The following is a 16,627-nucleotide window of genomic DNA, read 5'->3' on the forward strand; positions in this document are numbered from 1 at the left end:
TCTTGGAGGGTGAGATAAACCATGAATAACACGAAAGCTCCAGAGGCAGGGTGGGAAGGCGGGAAGTCGCCACATACTCAGTGTTTCTGTCTCCCTCGCTCTCACTGGATGTGCTCCCACCTGACACCCGGTCTGTGCTGTTGCTCAGACACAACCCCTCGGCTGTGTTGCCGAGGAACCAACTCTGAGAGTCTGGGATCCAACCCGGGAGGTCGGTCCCTTTGCTGTCACTGTTCACCCTGGTCTGGGGCAGAGGCTTGGGTTCACTGTATGAGCTCCATCTTACCTCGGTCAGGGGCTCCCCTGCCCTCCACTCCAGACCCTCTATCTCAGATACATCAGGCATCCTCCTTTCCTGCCCACATCTGCCCTCTCCCCCAGGTTCTTTTAAAGTATAAGAAACATTAACAGGCACCATTTACAAAGCATTCATAGTCTGTTAGACATGTCACTAATGTTGACTTTCCTCCTCATAGTCATTGTTAGGAATGACAGCCCAAGATCACAGTCCACTCAGAGGTGGGGCTGGGAAGCTCCCGAGTCCATGGCCTTTCCACTGTGCTGCTCTGCCTCTTGCAGAACCCTGCCCAGGCCCCCGGCCTGAGATAACTACACCACCAGGGAATCACTCGGCCCATTTGCTACTCTGCTCAACCACTCCTGACCCGGAGCAGCACTTCACCTCTGTGCACATTCACCTTCATGGCTGGAGCCCAGCCGCATGTTAGAATTACCCCTTGCAGCTGCCTGGGACTCTCAGGATTACTGTCCCAGATATGACAGACAACTCTAGCTTCTCTCTCCAAAGGCACTGCTTCAAAAGACCCTGTGGGCTCCGGGCAGAGGTCAATTCGTGCTACTCCAGGACTGTCCCAGGTGAAGTGAGCGCAGAACCACCTCCACCCCTGCTTTCCCAACCTCAGGGCAGACCTGAGCTTAGGGGGCTGCAGGGTATGATGATCCTCCCACCCCCGCCGCCTCACACGCGGGACTCTCATTGCAGAAATTATGTACATCCTATCCGTGTGTCTGCCTCTCTTGTTTCCTTGTTGGCTGCCAGCAACATGACATTTTCAGCTGTTTACCACGAAAGGTTTCTCCTTATTTTATAGTTATCTACTCAGCACTTTGTGCTCTGGGGGCAGCTGAGATTCAGGAGATAAATGAAAAGTGGTCAGTGTTATAAAGATCCCTATGGTTTCAGAGAGAGGGAGGAAGAGGAGAGACAAGTAAAGGCACAGGAATGAACACTCTCCCCAGTACTAGACAGTGCAGGGAATGGCTGACCTGTATATGAAGGGCTTTATTGATAACAACTAAAATGTTCAACACCAGATTCATTAAATCCAGGCTTTTAGTTAGTACCACAATTGTGTGTGGTAAATACAATAATTTCGTCTATTTGTGGATGGGAGCTGGGAGGAAGGCACTCAGAGAGGGTAAGTATCTCACCAAGGTCACACAGTCACAAAGTGGCATAGCTGGGATGTACCCGGGTTGGACACCAAGGACTGTCTCTGAAAACCTGCAGCACATTCGTTGCCTGGGAACGAGGGTTTAGAAAATGAGACTTCACATGACAGGAGAGCTTTTTGTCCTCCCCAGGCCATGCTAGTATGGCCCAAGGGTATACAGTAGCCCCTAGGAAATCAGGCCTCTCAAGCCTGGTCCCATCCGACAGCTGCCCAGAACCAAAGAGAAAACAGTCTATGTCATCAGTCCATTTGAAACTCATGTAGCACTAGTTTTTGCAAAGTACATATTTTATTTATACAGAGTAGTGCAAGTTGAACATGAAGAATGGTCTGTAGTCCAGTTTACACAGCACCGTGTGCTGGCTAGCTGCCCTGACCATGGGTGGCAGCAGGTGTGGCTGGCCTTTGTTAAGGGAAACGATAAAACATTTCTACCATCTGGAAGCATCTAAATTAGCTTTATGGATAATCCGCCCTCCCCTCCAATGTAATCCCCATAGCACAGCAGCTTCCCCATCTCACAGGCTGAGTCATAGGAGCAGCAAGTGCCTGAGATCTGGCTGTGCTTCTGAGCTCCTGGCCCAAGTGCCACCAGCTCCAAGGCTTTCCATGGCACCAAAACACTCCCTTCAACTGCAAATCTTTCTTTCACTCCCTTTGTCTCCCCACCTCCCAAGTAAGCCTGCAATGCACTGGGCCAAGTGCAGCAGGGCTGGGGCTGCTGAATTCTACCTTTGGGAGCATTATTTTCTCCATCGTCCAACTTTCTTGTCCCAATTTAACAGAAATATTGCTTGTCCCCTAGAACCATTCTATGTAAGGCTGGCAGTTCCTCCATCCCTTGGTCAGTTCACAGATCTCAGGCACATGAAATGTAAAGGCACCCCCTACCCCCCCACACACACATCAGTAAGTCATCAGCCTATGGGGACCACAATGTCTCCTGGGCTGAGGGAAACTCTTCGGGCCCATCACATCCTTCTCCACAATTTAGACCCTGAGCAGAGAACAGAGTCCTCGTCCCTCCAATCACACTTGTTGGACTGGGTCTGTTTCATCCTCAGCCCCTGACTACCAGGGCTCCTTCCCGGGGGCATGGGGCTGACGTGCGTTCCTAGGATGTGGGAGGGGAGACTCAGAGGGGACCTGAACGACCAGGGGAGCCGAGTATTCACACTGCAGACCGTGGTACTCCCTGGGTTCAGTGTTTTCCAAACATAAAGCTTCTGAAACAGAAGAGTAAGGCTTTATAAAATAAATGAGTAAAGACCCTTGTCTCTGCCCCTTTGCCGCCCATCTAGTTCCAGGTGTTCTGCTCACATCCTTGGACAGCCCTGTCCTCCCACGGCAATCCTTGCTGTTGAGTCATCTGTTTGCTGTCTGTCTGACTTACCTGGGATGGGCAAATGCTGTTTCATAAGTGGTCTCTATTATTCTCATGGAATGAAACTCCAGCTTGGAATCTGCCTGCCTTTTCCTCCTCACCAGCTGCTTCATAAGCTCTGGGGCAGAGAAGGATTGGGGCCCCACTGAACAAGTCCAGCTGTTACAAGAAGCCCACAGACTCCTCCACGCCACTGCAAGTGCCCCCGGGTTCAGTCCTGAGGCCAGAATGGCAGCACCCATGGCAATGAGGCAAAGAGACCACCACTGCCACATGAAAGCAAGCGACACGGATAAGGGGACCATGATAAACAATGCCCTCTGTGGCAGCAGTTCAGGTCTCTTGGGCAGAAGTGGGAGAAAAGAATAAAATGACCAAGTGGAGCTAGAAAAAGTCCTTCTACAATAAAAACCAGGTGTGGGCATCTCTAGGGAGCGACACTGTGAAATCATGGCCAGTGCGGCATCTTGCAGAGGTCCGCTGGGAGCAAAGCTAAACTCAGGACAGACCTCTCCCTCACTGTGGACTAGACCCAGCCCAGGGCTTGTGCCTCCCGCCGGCTGTGCCCGGGGGGAGGGGGGAGAGCGTAGCTGGCAGCCGCCCCCTCTCTGTGCTCTCGGCAAAGCGACTTGTGAGTCTGGTGACTGTGAAGAAAACGAGTGTCCCGCCACAATCTGGGTCTCCGTGGGAAACCTGAGAAGGGTTTCTCAGTACTTGAAAGAATCTGAAAGTTGGGTTTAAAGCTTATAGACTTCTTTATTCAGAAGACTCTTGAAAAAGAAAAATCACTTTCCCCCATAGGACCTCAGCAACTAATTCTTAAGTGTATTTTGTTTCTTGGCGGAAGAAGCTCTGACGGCGCTGCGATTCCCAGCCACCCATGGCCTGTGTGGAGCTGCACCCTCACCTGCTGGGCTTGGCCTCCACGCCCTGCGAGCATGGCCACGCCACCCTCCTTCTGTGGGTCTTATCTGGTGCCAAGGGGAGATTCAGTGCCACTGCATCACTTGCAGATCAGCAGCTCTCCTGGTCTGACAGCTCCCAGGACTGAAGAATCGTAAGACAGAGACAGCCTTGGCAGAAGCAGTGAGGGCCTCACAGGGAGGCGAAGTCTTAAAGGTTTGAGCACCATCTTCTGGTCAGTTATTGGCTTTTGAGGCCAATTTGCCTCTGAAAACTTCATTTATTTCGAATGGGAAGAGCCCTGAGCTGACAAGCTCTAGTGATGTGCGTATCAGAACAAGCACACTACTGGAGCAGGAGCAGCTGCTGGGAGAGCTGGCCTGCTGCCTACAGGAAGCAGGAGGGCCAGCCAGAGGACATACTGCCAGAGTCAAGGATCCACCCCCCCAACTTCCAGCAGAGTGTGGTGGTAATAAAAATACCGACCACGACCCAGATCAACTCCCTCCCCTGCTTGGACCTGGTGATGTGAGGTGTGCTTGGAAAGAAGGGGTGGGCTTGTCTTCTGCCAGCCTGTATTCTGAGGGTGACTGGTCAAACGGGCATTGCGCTCTGTAGGGGTCAACCATACAATGTGGCAGGGAGCTGTGCTTGGTGTGTGAACACTGCACTAGCAGACTTCAACCTTCTGGCATCAAGGAAAGGAAGATAAATGCTAGTCATTCCCTCCGAACGGCGGGAACCTACATCCCTCTAATTGCACTTCATAATGGATTCCATAAACCATTAATTATCAGATTATATTTTAGGAACTGAAGATAAAAAAGCTTTGTGAAATTCAGACTCCAGAGGATCACTGACCTGCAGTAACAGCGGAGCCTGGAAGAGCTCAGACAGCAGGCCACTCACAAGGCATGGAAGATCGCGGCAGGAGAAGAGCCAGGGGCCATCACGGGCGCCCCCCTCCCCACTCCAGCCGGCGCTGGTTCACTGGCTATGTTACATGTATTACATGCGCCAGAGGGAGGAGGCGAGGCCTCCAGGCTGGGTAGAAGTTTCAGGCTTTGATTAGGGACCGGGGATGAGGACAACATGGAAAAGCTGTGGGAACCAGCCTCAGGTGCAGAACACCATGAGGAATTTCCTGGAAAGGCAGAGATGGTTTGCAGCTAGATGGCCTCACACTGAACACTTTCAGCAGGAATACTCCAAAGGCTTCGCTGTGGGAAGGGGACTCAGCATGTAGATGAAGCCCTCCTGTGCTAACATGCTGCCACTTGTCCTACTGCCAACATGGGGGGCGGGTGCTGGAAGGATGATAGAAGTGAGGAAAGGCCAAGTGTGCTCAAGCCTGGGGGTCCCAGGATGGTCTGTCGGTGCTTTTCTCTCATTTTAAAAAATGGCCAGAAGGCACCAGCAGCGTCTGCAGCCTCGCTCTGTGGCCACGGTCTGCACCCTGAGGGCTGCCGGCAGCTCACACCTCTCTGGTTACTCTGGTCACCAGCTCCTATCCTTTTGCTCTTTCAGACCCTATTTCAGAGGCTACACTCCACTTGGAGATGGACAGTCAGAGGCCGCAGCAGCTGGCCTGTGGGGAATAGATCTGCCTGCTTTGGAGGGCAGTAGTGTTGATGTTGATGCAGATGTGGGTTTTATAACAATGATGCTTCTGTTTTCCAAGTGAGACCATTCTGGTTGGTGCTAGGCTGAGATGCTCAGGTTAGCCAGGGAGGAAGGGTGAAGGGCAAGCTGTGGAGCTGTTCTCTCTGCTGCAAACACAGGACCCTCCACAATGAGCAGCCACTCACTTGGCCTCCCCGCAGATAAGGGTCACCGTACCGTCCAGCAAGTCCTCCACGGTCACCGCCACCAGCTCAGAGCTGGTCTGAGATGTCTGTGAATCTGGCAATGTCACAAACACCTGTGAACCAGCAAGCTGGGTCTCCTCCAAAGTGATCACCTGCTCCGCTGGGGCCACTGGCTCTGGGGTTTCGATCACCTGAAAGAGAAAGACCGTGAGGCTGCTCTGGGCAGTGTCCACAGCTGGCTCCCCAGAATTTACATGGTTTTCATCTCATGCTGTAATGATGGTATTTATGTTCCCACCTGAGGAGAGCAATTACATGTGCCTAATGGGAAGAGGCAAGCCTAACACACCAGTGATGCAAAAGAGAAGGCAGGCAAACAATTTAAATAACTGTGTGCTAAATTGCTATAATTTAGCTCAGTACGCTGTCTCAGGGCGCCTGGACTCTATGATTACACACCGGTGAACGCGGGCTCAGTTTCTCACACTGGGTTTTCTTGTCTTGAGGATTACACCGCAGAGGGAAGTGCTGTGTGAAAGGAACGCCACTGAAAGTGGTGAGTCTCCTGCTTGAACCAATGGTTTACCAGAAGCTTCAGCCTGCCAAAGGTGGCATGTCTGGACCTCGATTAGGCTAAGAGCCTTACCTGGGGGGGCTACATGGCTACAGAGCTAATGGCCACGGGAGGAAGAATGTGGGCAGGACGTGGCGTCTATCAGCTCACTCATGCGGCTCACCAGGCTGGAGGGCAGGCACCGGCTTCTCTCCTCTGAATCTGCGTCATCTGTTAAAGATGACCTTCCCATCTCCCATCAGGGAGAACTAGTCCATGGTTAAGTGCACTCAGTTCCTGCCTGAACCTCCAAGCTGATGCTTCTGAGCCATGGAACTCAGGACAGCTGGATGCTGTCAACCAGAGAGCCCACGGTGGGTGCGGCCACCCTGGCTCCTGCGAACTGGCCGAGAGTGGAGAGCGTGCTCCACTAGACCTGGGTAGGCAGGCGTGGGGATGCCAGGCTCAGCCATGTCTGTGCTGCGGGAGCGAAGAGGCCAGTTGTGATGTTCAATCAAATGTTGTCTAGGATAGCAGTTTTTGGAACTGTTTTTCTTGTAGCAATAGAATCTTTTTTATTCCCCCAAAGGACAGCTTACCAAGAATTCTGATACATAAAAAAGATGAAAGCAGAGCTGTTCTCACTGACATGGCAGCAGGAGTAGTACCCAGAGGCCTGTAAGAACACGGCTGTAAGGGACAGCTCCGTGGGACAGGGCAGTGGGGCGGCCCAGTCGGTTATGGTCCCTCTCTAGTCCACCCACAAGTTTCTATTAATCGACAGAACTGAATTTCTTATCCTCTCCTGCCCACTCACTCTGGAGAAGATAGGAAAAGGAGCCAGAGAACCAGAGACACAAAGAGGGGCTAGAGCAAGCATAGCTGTTAAACATCAGAAGAGGCGGGCCTTTCATCCAGGTAAAGGGGAGAGGCCCTGACACTCAAATGTGCCCAGCCCAGCCCAGAGGAGCTATCAGAATGTTTCCACTGAAGGTGGTCCCAACAAAGAGCTCATCCACCCGTCTCCGAGGTTCCCTGCAACTCTCACTACACCCCATAATGTTTCGCAGGTGGGGAAGCATGAGAATTGGGAGGAGAAGCCAAGGTCATTCTGCTTTTGGAAATTCTTATTCCAGCCTCCCTCTACCCAGGGGCCACCATGTGACCACCAGGAGGCCAGGATTTTCTGTTCTGTTTGGTAAGAGGTCCAGAAAGACTCTTCCACAAGACTCTCTCGGTCACGAGTGCATCACTCACAGGACCTTTGAGAGCCCCGGAGAGAAAGGCTGGATGTTGTGGCAGAGCTGCCTCTAGGAGCCCCGTGTTAGCACCCTCCTATCTGACAGTCCCAGAATCACCTGCACCACCTGTGAGGCGGCTGCTCGGGTTTCAGTGCCCATCACCTTTGGGTGTTCAGATTCCAAGTGGCAGTCCAGCTGGGCCTGGGAGGTGAAGAGCTCCCCACAGAGCTCACAGGGGAAGGTGCTCTCCGACTGCTTGAAGTGCTCGGTGGTGACGTGGTGCTGCAGTGCTCCCGGGAAGCGGAAAGTAGCTGCACAGTACAAGCAGCGGAACGGCTGCGACCCTGGTGGAGGGGACACAGACCGGACTCACTGAAAGAAATGAGAGCAGGGCAGGGAGAGGAGGGAGCCAAGAGGACTGAGGCATTCGGGAAGATCCGGAGCCAGAGCTTCAGCTTCTGTGGGGCCTGAAGCTTGCATAATTTGGGGAGCCTGCCTTAGGAAAAATAATACTAAATTACACACACAGGATTAGGGGTAGAGCTTTGGAAGGGTCCTACCAAGTGAGAGGCCCCTACCAAGTGAGAGGCCCCAAAGCCACAGCTTCATCAGCATCAGATTCAGGCTAAATCTGGCTCTACCGAAGCCCATTTTTCATTCAAGTGTAATGATGCTGACAATGCCTATTTCTAAGAAAAGCACATTTTAACATCTCTGAAATGGGATCAATGGCGTCTTACTACTGCTACGGGCCAGGTGGAGTCTGGGTGTAGTTGTCAACACTGCACGTGCGTGAACACCTAAAGGGGCAGCACTACGACTTGCAGGATGCAAGTCCACAGCTCTAAAGAAAAGCCCTGAGACAGGAGCGGTGCATGTTTATAACTCACAGGAACTAAATGGCTTAGGGGGGAGGAGGCAAGGGTTGGCTGCTCAGTACTTTCCCTAAGTGGGAAGCAGAAGTAGACCAGTTTTACATGATGCTCAGGAGACCAAACCCACTGGCCTCACTACGTGCTCCACCACCAGCGCTGTTGATGCCTGAGCACAACACCGTGTGGAATAACACGCATGCCAACGATCTGAACTGAGAGCTACTCTGAGGAGCCGGATTCTAACCTTAATCAACTTATTCCCCCTTTTCTGAATGCATACAACAGTGTGTAAAATCTATGTCAAATTAAGTCCAAAACAGCACTTAGGATAACCTGCAAATTCTAGGTAATAAGAAAGCACAGTTTAACTGGCAGCAGGTTTTCTTCTTAAAGGTTCGTTAAAATGGTGCCTCTCGTGGGCGGCACTTTAGACTTGATGAGCTGTTACAGGAGCGATGATCATTACAGGCAAGAGGTGCTCACTGGCGCCTGGCCGCAAGCGTTTCCTGTGCAGTAACGTGCCCAGTAACGTGCGTTACCCTAGGAAGTAGACACAGCTGTCCCTGATTTGCAGATGAGGAAACCGAGGCAGGAGTTAGTTGTTACTTAGCCTGGGTTGCAGAGCTGGCAGCAGTGCAGATGAGAGCCACTGCTGGGCGCCCCAGCCTGGGCGTCTGGGAAGGGCACTGACCTGAATGCTGGCACTTGATGTGGACCTGCAGCAGAGCCGGCGTGGGGAAGAGCTCCTTACACTGGTCGCACTCGTGGAACTTCGTATCTGCGAAGCACATGAGGACAGAAGTGGTGGGAAAGAACAAAAGGAAGGCTCTCTGAGTCTGGGGAGTAACAGGGCTAGGGGGCAGGATGGTGGCTCACACCTAGCAAGCATCTGCCAAGTGCCAGGAGCCTCATACCCACAACACAGTAGCGCAATCTGTGGTAAAGAGCACAGATCTGGATCCAGAATGCCTGGATGCAAAGAGGACTGTCGTGAGAATTAAATGAGAAAACACTCATGTGGTGCTTAGTGTAGCGCCTTGCACTGGGGAAGCGCTTCCTAACTGCAAGCTGTTGTGATTATCCCCCAATTTACCTGCAAGGTAAGTATGAATAACTGACTTTCCGAAGAGAAGGAAACAAGCTGTGGAGTCAGGATTTCCGCCCTGGCCTGTGCCACCCTTCCCTGTGCCACGACCCAGGGCTGGTGGGAGTCCCATGGCTCCAGGTCTCCAGGTCAGAACCAGTGCCAGTCAAGCTAGTGTTACTGGTGGGCTGATGTGGCGTTCTCAGGTGTGCTGGGTGGAACAGGTACTTACCACTGCACATCGACTGTAGCACTGGAAGCCAGGACTTGGGGACAGAATCTAGGATGCTATGTCACCAAACCCCTCCCACTTATCAGCTCCCACTCCCCGTCCAGGGCTCCCCAACTTCACCTGCGTGCTCTGCTTTGATGTGCTTCTTGTGTTCGATGGTATTGGAAAAGGTTTTGTCACAGGAGCTGCACTGCAATGATGAGAACTTGGAAGACCGATGGTTCTGAGCAGCAAACACATCAGGGTGGTGGGTCCGATTGTGGTACCACAGACCAGACAATTGCTGAAAGGAATGTGCCAAAGGTTAGGTCTCAGATGCTCCAGTGAGTCGGAGAGTGGGCAAGACCTCATGAGCCAGAAGAGCATTCCCAGGGGAGCTTATGGATCTGGAACCATACTCTTACCTACCACAGTGAGTGCTGACACGAGACGGGGGGTGGGTGTTCACGGGAACAAGGCACCCATGTCCCTACTGAAGCCACTACCGAGCAGGGCTGAGTCCTCCAGAAACCCACTCCTCACGAGCAGCCTAGGAGGGAGGTGTTAGGATCTTCCCAGTGAGGTGGAAGCCAAGGCACAGAGGGGTTAAATGACTTGCCCAAGGTCACGCGATTAGTAAACAGTAGGACCAGGATTCAAACCCTGGCCTTCCAATGAAAATCTCTCTTTTGCCACCGAGCTGTCTCACTGCCTCTCAGAGGCCCAGGGCGCAGCAGAGGAACCTGCTGAGAGGGGCATGTGCTGTCCCTGCTCTGTAAGCAAATGTCCCCCTCCTCCCGATTCCACAGCAGCACTGATACACTCTCCCTACAAGTCCACGGTTTCCTAGAGACCAAGCCCAGGTCTTACTCAGCTCTGTAACCCTAATGTCACAGCACAAGGCTTGGTGCAAAGTTAGCTCTGTTTTTGTTGAACTGAAGTTAGGTGCTGGGCTTCTCTGTCTGTGCCTGAATGTTAGAGATCCCAGCAAGAGCCCTTCTCTTCTCTGTGGTTTTAGAGTTTCTCACAGAAGTGATTTCTTTTTAGATCTATATGGGGTTTCACTTTATTTACATACCAAACTCTATGGGAAAAAAAAGCAGAGTTCTTCCCCAGGAGTTAAAAAAACTCACAAAACACCAATAATTGTGCTGAACAAGATTAATTCCAGGCAGTGTTATACACCCCATTGTCATTCCCACATCCTTTGACACATGGATCAATAGGTTCTAAAGAATGTGAGTACCCAAGGGGACAAGCAGCTTCAGTCCAGGACAAGGCTGAGCTCTAAGAGAATTGCAAGACCTGTCCACTCCAATCAAAGCTCTGCCACTGCGTCACTCTGACCGGGTCACCGCAGAGCATCTGAGTAACTTACAAGCTGCATTCTTCATGAGAACCAGCCAAATGGTCAAATCCTGGAGACAAGATGTGCCCTGCAAGCCACACACATGGAGGCCAAGGAAGACCAAAGGGAGAGTGGGTCAAGGACCCAGCTGGGGGAGGAGCTCCCGCAGAACCTGAGCTCGCTCACCTGGTAGGCCTTGTTGCAGATCCCGCAGCTGAAAGGCTTCCCTCCCACATGGGTCACCATGTGCCGCTCCAGCATGGAGGGGGCGCTGAAGATCTTCCCGCACGTGGGGCAGGGGTGGTACTCCTTGGAGTGCACCTCGTGGATGTGCTTGCGGTGGTCCTGCAGCGTTGGGAAGCTCATCCTGCACTTCTTGCAGTCATAGGGATCTTCTATGTCTGGTTCCACGAGAGGAAAGGGGAGGGGGGACACCACAAGAGTCAGTCAGTGAGAAGTGGTTTGTTGGGTACAGCTCCAGAAGCAAGGCAGTTTAGAGGTCAGGTAGGGCCACAGACTCCCAGGACTGCATCCATGGCTAACTACCCCCACCTTCCTCCTGGGAGGTGGGACTCCTCTGAGGCTTCTGGATTAACCACTTCTGCAGCATCAGATAGTTTCCCTCAGTCCCCCATTTTACAAATCTTACGAGTTACATTCTATTTCACTGCTTCCCACGGAGCATCACCCTTGCTCTTCTCCTGCTTGCAGTGGGCGCTCTGGAGTATTCTAATTCTCTATAGAGATTTCCAGCCTACTCCCCAGAGCTTCAGCATGACTACTGAGTGGTCAGTAGTACAACTCAGAGGAGGAGTGCCTCCTTGATCCCACTTTAGATTGAACAAGAACTTTTCCTAAGTAATGTTTAGTAAGTGCTATACGACAGTACATATATTAACTCACTTACTCCTGCCAGTCCTGTTTCATAGATTAGAAAAATCAAGGCTTAGAGAATGCCCAGTGTCACAAGTACGGTGTTGCTGCGCTGGTAACAATCCCAGCGTTCACTCCCAGGGCTATGTTCTGAGCTGCAGGCTTAACTGGACAAAGCAACTCGTCAGTGGGACCTCAGAAACAAGAACTAGCACTGATGAAGAATACAGTTGCCATCCCTGTGGCAGGAGACTTCCGTCTTTATCTGAAAGCAACAGAAACTGAAATGTTTTAATAATAAAATCCTTTGCCCACAGAAGAGGCTCAGCCCACAAGCCAATCTCATGCGTGCAACGACTCAGGTTAATTCAGGAGTTCTGACATACAAAAGCACTTGGCATCATTAACTAGTTTCCCTGTGGACACCAGCTCTTGAAATCCCGGTTTTGTACTGTCTTGTAAGATCCTCTGACGCAGTTCTCCGTAAGCAATGATGAGCTCCTGTGAAACGGGCGAGGGACTGTCAGTCAGCAGGAGAGGCCCTGGGAGCTGGGCCTGCTTCAGATGATGCACTCTAAGGTATGGCAAAGCATTTCAGGTCCTCTCCATTCTGAAAACTGGCAATGTCTTCTCTCTCCTGACTCCATGCAATGCTACTGGGAGAAGGAAACTGAAGCAGAATATCACTGAAAGAGGCCGAGGGGGTATCAAACTTGTGGCACTGGACCCAAGCCAAATCTCACTCATCCGGAAGTCTACTGCAACTGGATTTTTTGGACAACCTCGCAAACTCCTTGCAGGGAGGGGCAGCACTTTATGTTTCTCCTGTGTTGCCCAGTGTCCAGCCACGTGCTGGGCACATAGAAGCTTTCGCCAAGTCCCTTGCTGGTGGGATGACAACAAGCTTGAATGTGCTGACAGAAAGCACATGCTGGTGAGACACTGTATTCACCGACACTAGAAACTGGTGCGTGGGGAGCAGAGGGAGGGAGGGGAGAAGTGTATGCAAGGTGCATGGCATGAAAAAAAGATAGGTTCTGACGGTGACAGATGGCCCTGGAGAGGGCTGCTCTTGTCACCACAACTATCTGGCATTGATCGAGCATTTTCTAGGTGTCAGGCACAGAGCTTCATGCTTCACATGTGATATCTGTTTTAGTGAAACAATCTAAGTGGTAGCATTACTATGTTCTCTAGTTTACAGAAGGAGCACAAGAGGCTTAGAAAGGTAAAGACATCTGTTTGAGGCCTCAGGGAAGTAAATGGCCGAGTCAAGATTCAAGTCCAGGCCCGTGTGATTTCAGAGCCCACGCTCTTAGCCCCTGCTGCTGTGCTGTGCTGGCCACACACCTGCTGTGTAACAAGAACAGCTGGAGAAGATGTGATGTGACCAGCCAGATGCCACCCTGGCGACTTCCTGATGACTTCACGAGGAATCACAAAATCTTTTCCTCCCCTGTGTGTGTGTTGAACAGAAGCATGTTTCTGTATAAGCTTTAGTAGGAGTGGACAAAGAAGGGAGCAGACCCTACTGAGTGAACACCATGGCATTTGGAAGAGAATGCTGGGCAGGGCACAGCTCAGTGGCAGAGTGCATGCCTAGCATGCATGAGGTCCTGGATTCAAGTCTCAGTACCTCTATTAAATAAATAAATAAACTTAATCATCTCCTCCCATATTTAAAAAAAAAAAAAGAAAAGAAAAGAAAAGAAAAAAGAAAAAAGAAGGCTTTTAAGGGAGTATGACGAGGGACCACTCACAATGGTACACATTAACTCAGAAAGTGTCCGGGCTGCTCCAGTGGGGAAAGGCAGGTTATGACCACAAGATGAAAAGTGGGAGAGGCGGAGTTGGCGTCGAAAAAAGAAGCTCACAGACAAATGGAAATATTCTGGTGTTCTACGAGCCTGTCTGTTACAAAGGCTCTTTCCTTCAAACATAATTGGTCTCTGTCAGCCAAAAAGAGCCAGGTGGGCTAAAAAGGAAGACAAGGAAATAGCCTGGACAGAGAAACAGGCATCACACAATGACACGTTAAAGTGAGATTCTTCTTGAAATAAGAATGAGACTGGCCCTTGCAGGGGTAAGGGGAGGGGACGGCACTGTATGGGGCCCAGCTCTGGTGGAGTGACAGCCTCTGTTATGACAGCTGCACGCCTTCCCAGGGCCAGGCTGGTGCTGAATGCCTGACATCCACAATCTCAGTACGTACTGTGAAAGGTGTGCAGGTGGATGGAGAGGCCATTGGCTTGCCGGAAGCCCTTGCCACAATCCCTGCAGACATACGGCTTGTCCCCGGTGTGGGTCCTCACGTGGCGGGACAGCTCGATGGACTGAGCAAACACCGCATCACAGTACTGGCACGCATACATTTTTCCTGGAAATATACATGAGTTTACTAGAGCCAGAACTAAACATTTATGGCACTCCTAAAAACAAAATCACATCCTAAGGCACAGGGGAGAGAAATATAATCTGGGAGATGCTGTTAAAACATCAGGCAATTTGTAATACACTGGGTGAGAGGTCTGAGCTATCCTGTCAGATGGCACTTCACAAACACAGCTGATCACACAGAGAGGGTATCAGTGTGGTCTTCCTACCCTGAGGGATAAGGACAGAGTTCTCATCACACAAGACTACCCATCTGTTAGCCTGGCCACCATAAGTATGGAAGAGCTCGTTCCATTCCCAGGAAGCAGATACATCCTTGTGCCCAGAAATAGTGGAGTCTGGATCTGTTGAAAAACATACAGGGCAGAGATGCAACTGCACATAAAAATGAGAGACATGGATTTAGAGAAGAAAGCAAGCCTTTCCCAGTGACTTGCTATAAGGATTCTCTTGGCTTCCCTATTTTCTCATGCACATAATGAAAATATAATGATCAGACTGCTAAATACTGTTTAAAAATATAGGTAAAGAGCTAGTCTGGAAAACTAGCATTTGTGGAAAAAAATGCCAGACCAACTGTACCTCTAATCTCCCTCATGGGCCAATAGAGAAGTGGGGAGATCAATAAGGTGAGGGTCCAGAACCCCCAGATCCTAGGGCTGGCCTCAACAAGAGCAATCGACCTCATTTTCATTTTTCACAGGCCACACTTTGGAGTAAGATTTTGTTAGGGAAAACAGAGAGCTTCTTGAACCAAGAGTTGAAGTGACTGAGAAGCCAGGACCCAGCCCTCAGCCTTCCCTAGCCCCACTGCTCTTATCTCAGAGCCTCATGTCCCATCTGTACACTAACAGCTCCCAGCTTCTCCCAGAACTCGACTTACACATCCAACTGCCTGCTACTCTACTTCCCCACTTGGAGGTCTGACAGGTATCTCAAATCGATCCTGTCCAAACCAGAGCTCCTGATTCTCTGGCCCCACCTCCCCTACAACCGCCCCCCCCCCCCGCCCCCACACACATGCTTTCTCCACTTCGGTAAATGGCAGCATCCTTTACCCAGTTGCTCATACCAAAAACCCCAAAGCCATCCTTAATTTCTCACTTTCCCTCACATTCCACATCCAATCTATTATTAATCCTGTCACTTCCACTTTCAACAATATATCCTCAAACATGAACATTTTTTACAACCCCTCCAACACAGCTCTAGTTGAAAAGTCTGTCACCTCCACACTAGACCACTGCAATGCCTCCTAGCTCCCTGTTTACACTATACTCTTATCCTATTAAGGTTTATTGTCTAGAGCAGCCAGAATTAACTTTAAAAAATATAAATCAGATCTTATCACTCCTCTGCTCAAAACTGTCCCTCAGCTTTCTGTGGCAGACAGAATAATGGCCCCTCAGATGTCCACATCCTAATCCCTGACACTGGTGAATATGTCACCTCACATGGCAAAAGGGACTCTGCAGATGTGACTGAGGATCCTGAGATGGGAAGCTTATCCTGGATTACACCAGTGGGCCCGAGGGAACCTCAAGGGTCCTTCTAAGAGGCAGGAAGGAGAGTCAAGGGGGAGGCATGATGACGAAGCCGGGACTGGAGTAGTGTGACCACCAGCCCAGAAACGAAACAACCTCTCGATTCTGGAAGAGGCAAGGAACAAGTTCTCCCCTAGAGCCCCTAGAAAGGATACATTCCACCAAAACTTTGGTTTTAGCATCGTAAGACCCATTTTGGACTTGTAACCTCCAAAGTGGTAAGATAATACATTTGCATTTTTTAAGCCACCGTTCTGGGTAATTTTTTACAGCAGCAACAGAAACTAACACATCTTACATAAAAACCAAAGTCCTTACCTGCGAGGCCTTCGGTGACCTCTAACTGCATTGCTCAACACTTCCCCTCGTTTACTGTGCTTTAGCCCCTTCTAGTTGTCTCTGGCCTCTCAAACAGGCGAGGCTCGTTCCCACCTGGGGAAGGGCCTTCGCACTTGTGATGGTCTCCCGGATCTTTCACGGGTTCCACCTCTCACTGCATTCAGGTTTCCACTCAAGTCTCACCCGCCTCCTCTGATGATACAAATAAACGGCGCCCACCCCCGCCCCTGCTCACTCATCTACTTGTGTTCACTGCATGACTGCTGTCTAAATTAGCACCACACGTTTATATGTGGTCTGTTTATCCACTGGAATGTAAGTAGTGCCTGGAAGAATGCTCAAAAAATTTATTCACTCAGTAAATGTTTATTGAGGGCCTGCAATTGCTAAGTACTGTTCGAAGTTCCACAGATATCGCAGTGGGAAGGGGGAAAGAAAAGACCCTCATGGAACTTGCATTCTAACAGGGAGAGACTATGAACAAAATAAATTACTGCAGTAGATTACAGATCATATGATAAGCAATATGGAGAACAGTAATGCAAGGGAACTAGGGCTAGGGCGCTAGGATTTTACACAGGGTGGTCAGGAGAGG

The 16,627-nt window shown here is 50.7% G+C and overlaps 1 protein-coding gene across 6 annotated transcripts in view; it reads right to left on the reverse strand.

The window, feature by feature from the left end:
• Window positions 1-1,745: 1,745 nt before the first annotated feature.
• Window positions 1,746-16,627, reverse strand: part of ZBTB40 (zinc finger and BTB domain containing 40) — a 69,444-nt gene continuing 54,562 nt past the window's right edge. Inside the window, exons 13-19 of one of the 6 annotated variants that reach the window (XR_010383946.1) lie at window positions 13,968-14,132; window positions 11,069-11,283; window positions 9,676-9,838; window positions 8,931-9,017; window positions 7,482-7,708; window positions 4,624-5,761; window positions 1,746-2,701 (exon numbers count right to left, since the gene is read on the reverse strand). Coding sequence is in view for 2 of the 6 variants with exons in the window: in XM_010979826.3 (XP_010978128.2) it covers window positions 5,567-5,761; window positions 7,482-7,708; window positions 8,931-9,017; window positions 9,676-9,838; window positions 11,069-11,283; window positions 13,968-14,132 (1,052 nt within the window). In the remaining 4 variants the exon portion in view is untranslated. Of the gene's footprint in view, window positions 5,762-7,481; window positions 7,709-8,930; window positions 9,018-9,675; window positions 9,839-9,959; window positions 10,085-11,068; window positions 11,284-13,967; window positions 14,133-16,627 lie in introns of those variants that run through there. The other 5 variants (XR_004140629.2, XM_010979827.3, XM_010979826.3 and 2 more) reach the window with 5 other exon arrangements.

Source organism: Camelus dromedarius, chromosome 14 (assembly GCF_036321535.1).
Source record: "Camelus dromedarius isolate mCamDro1 chromosome 14, mCamDro1.pat, whole genome shotgun sequence".
NCBI lineage: Eukaryota > Metazoa > Chordata > Mammalia > Artiodactyla > Camelidae > Camelus > Camelus dromedarius.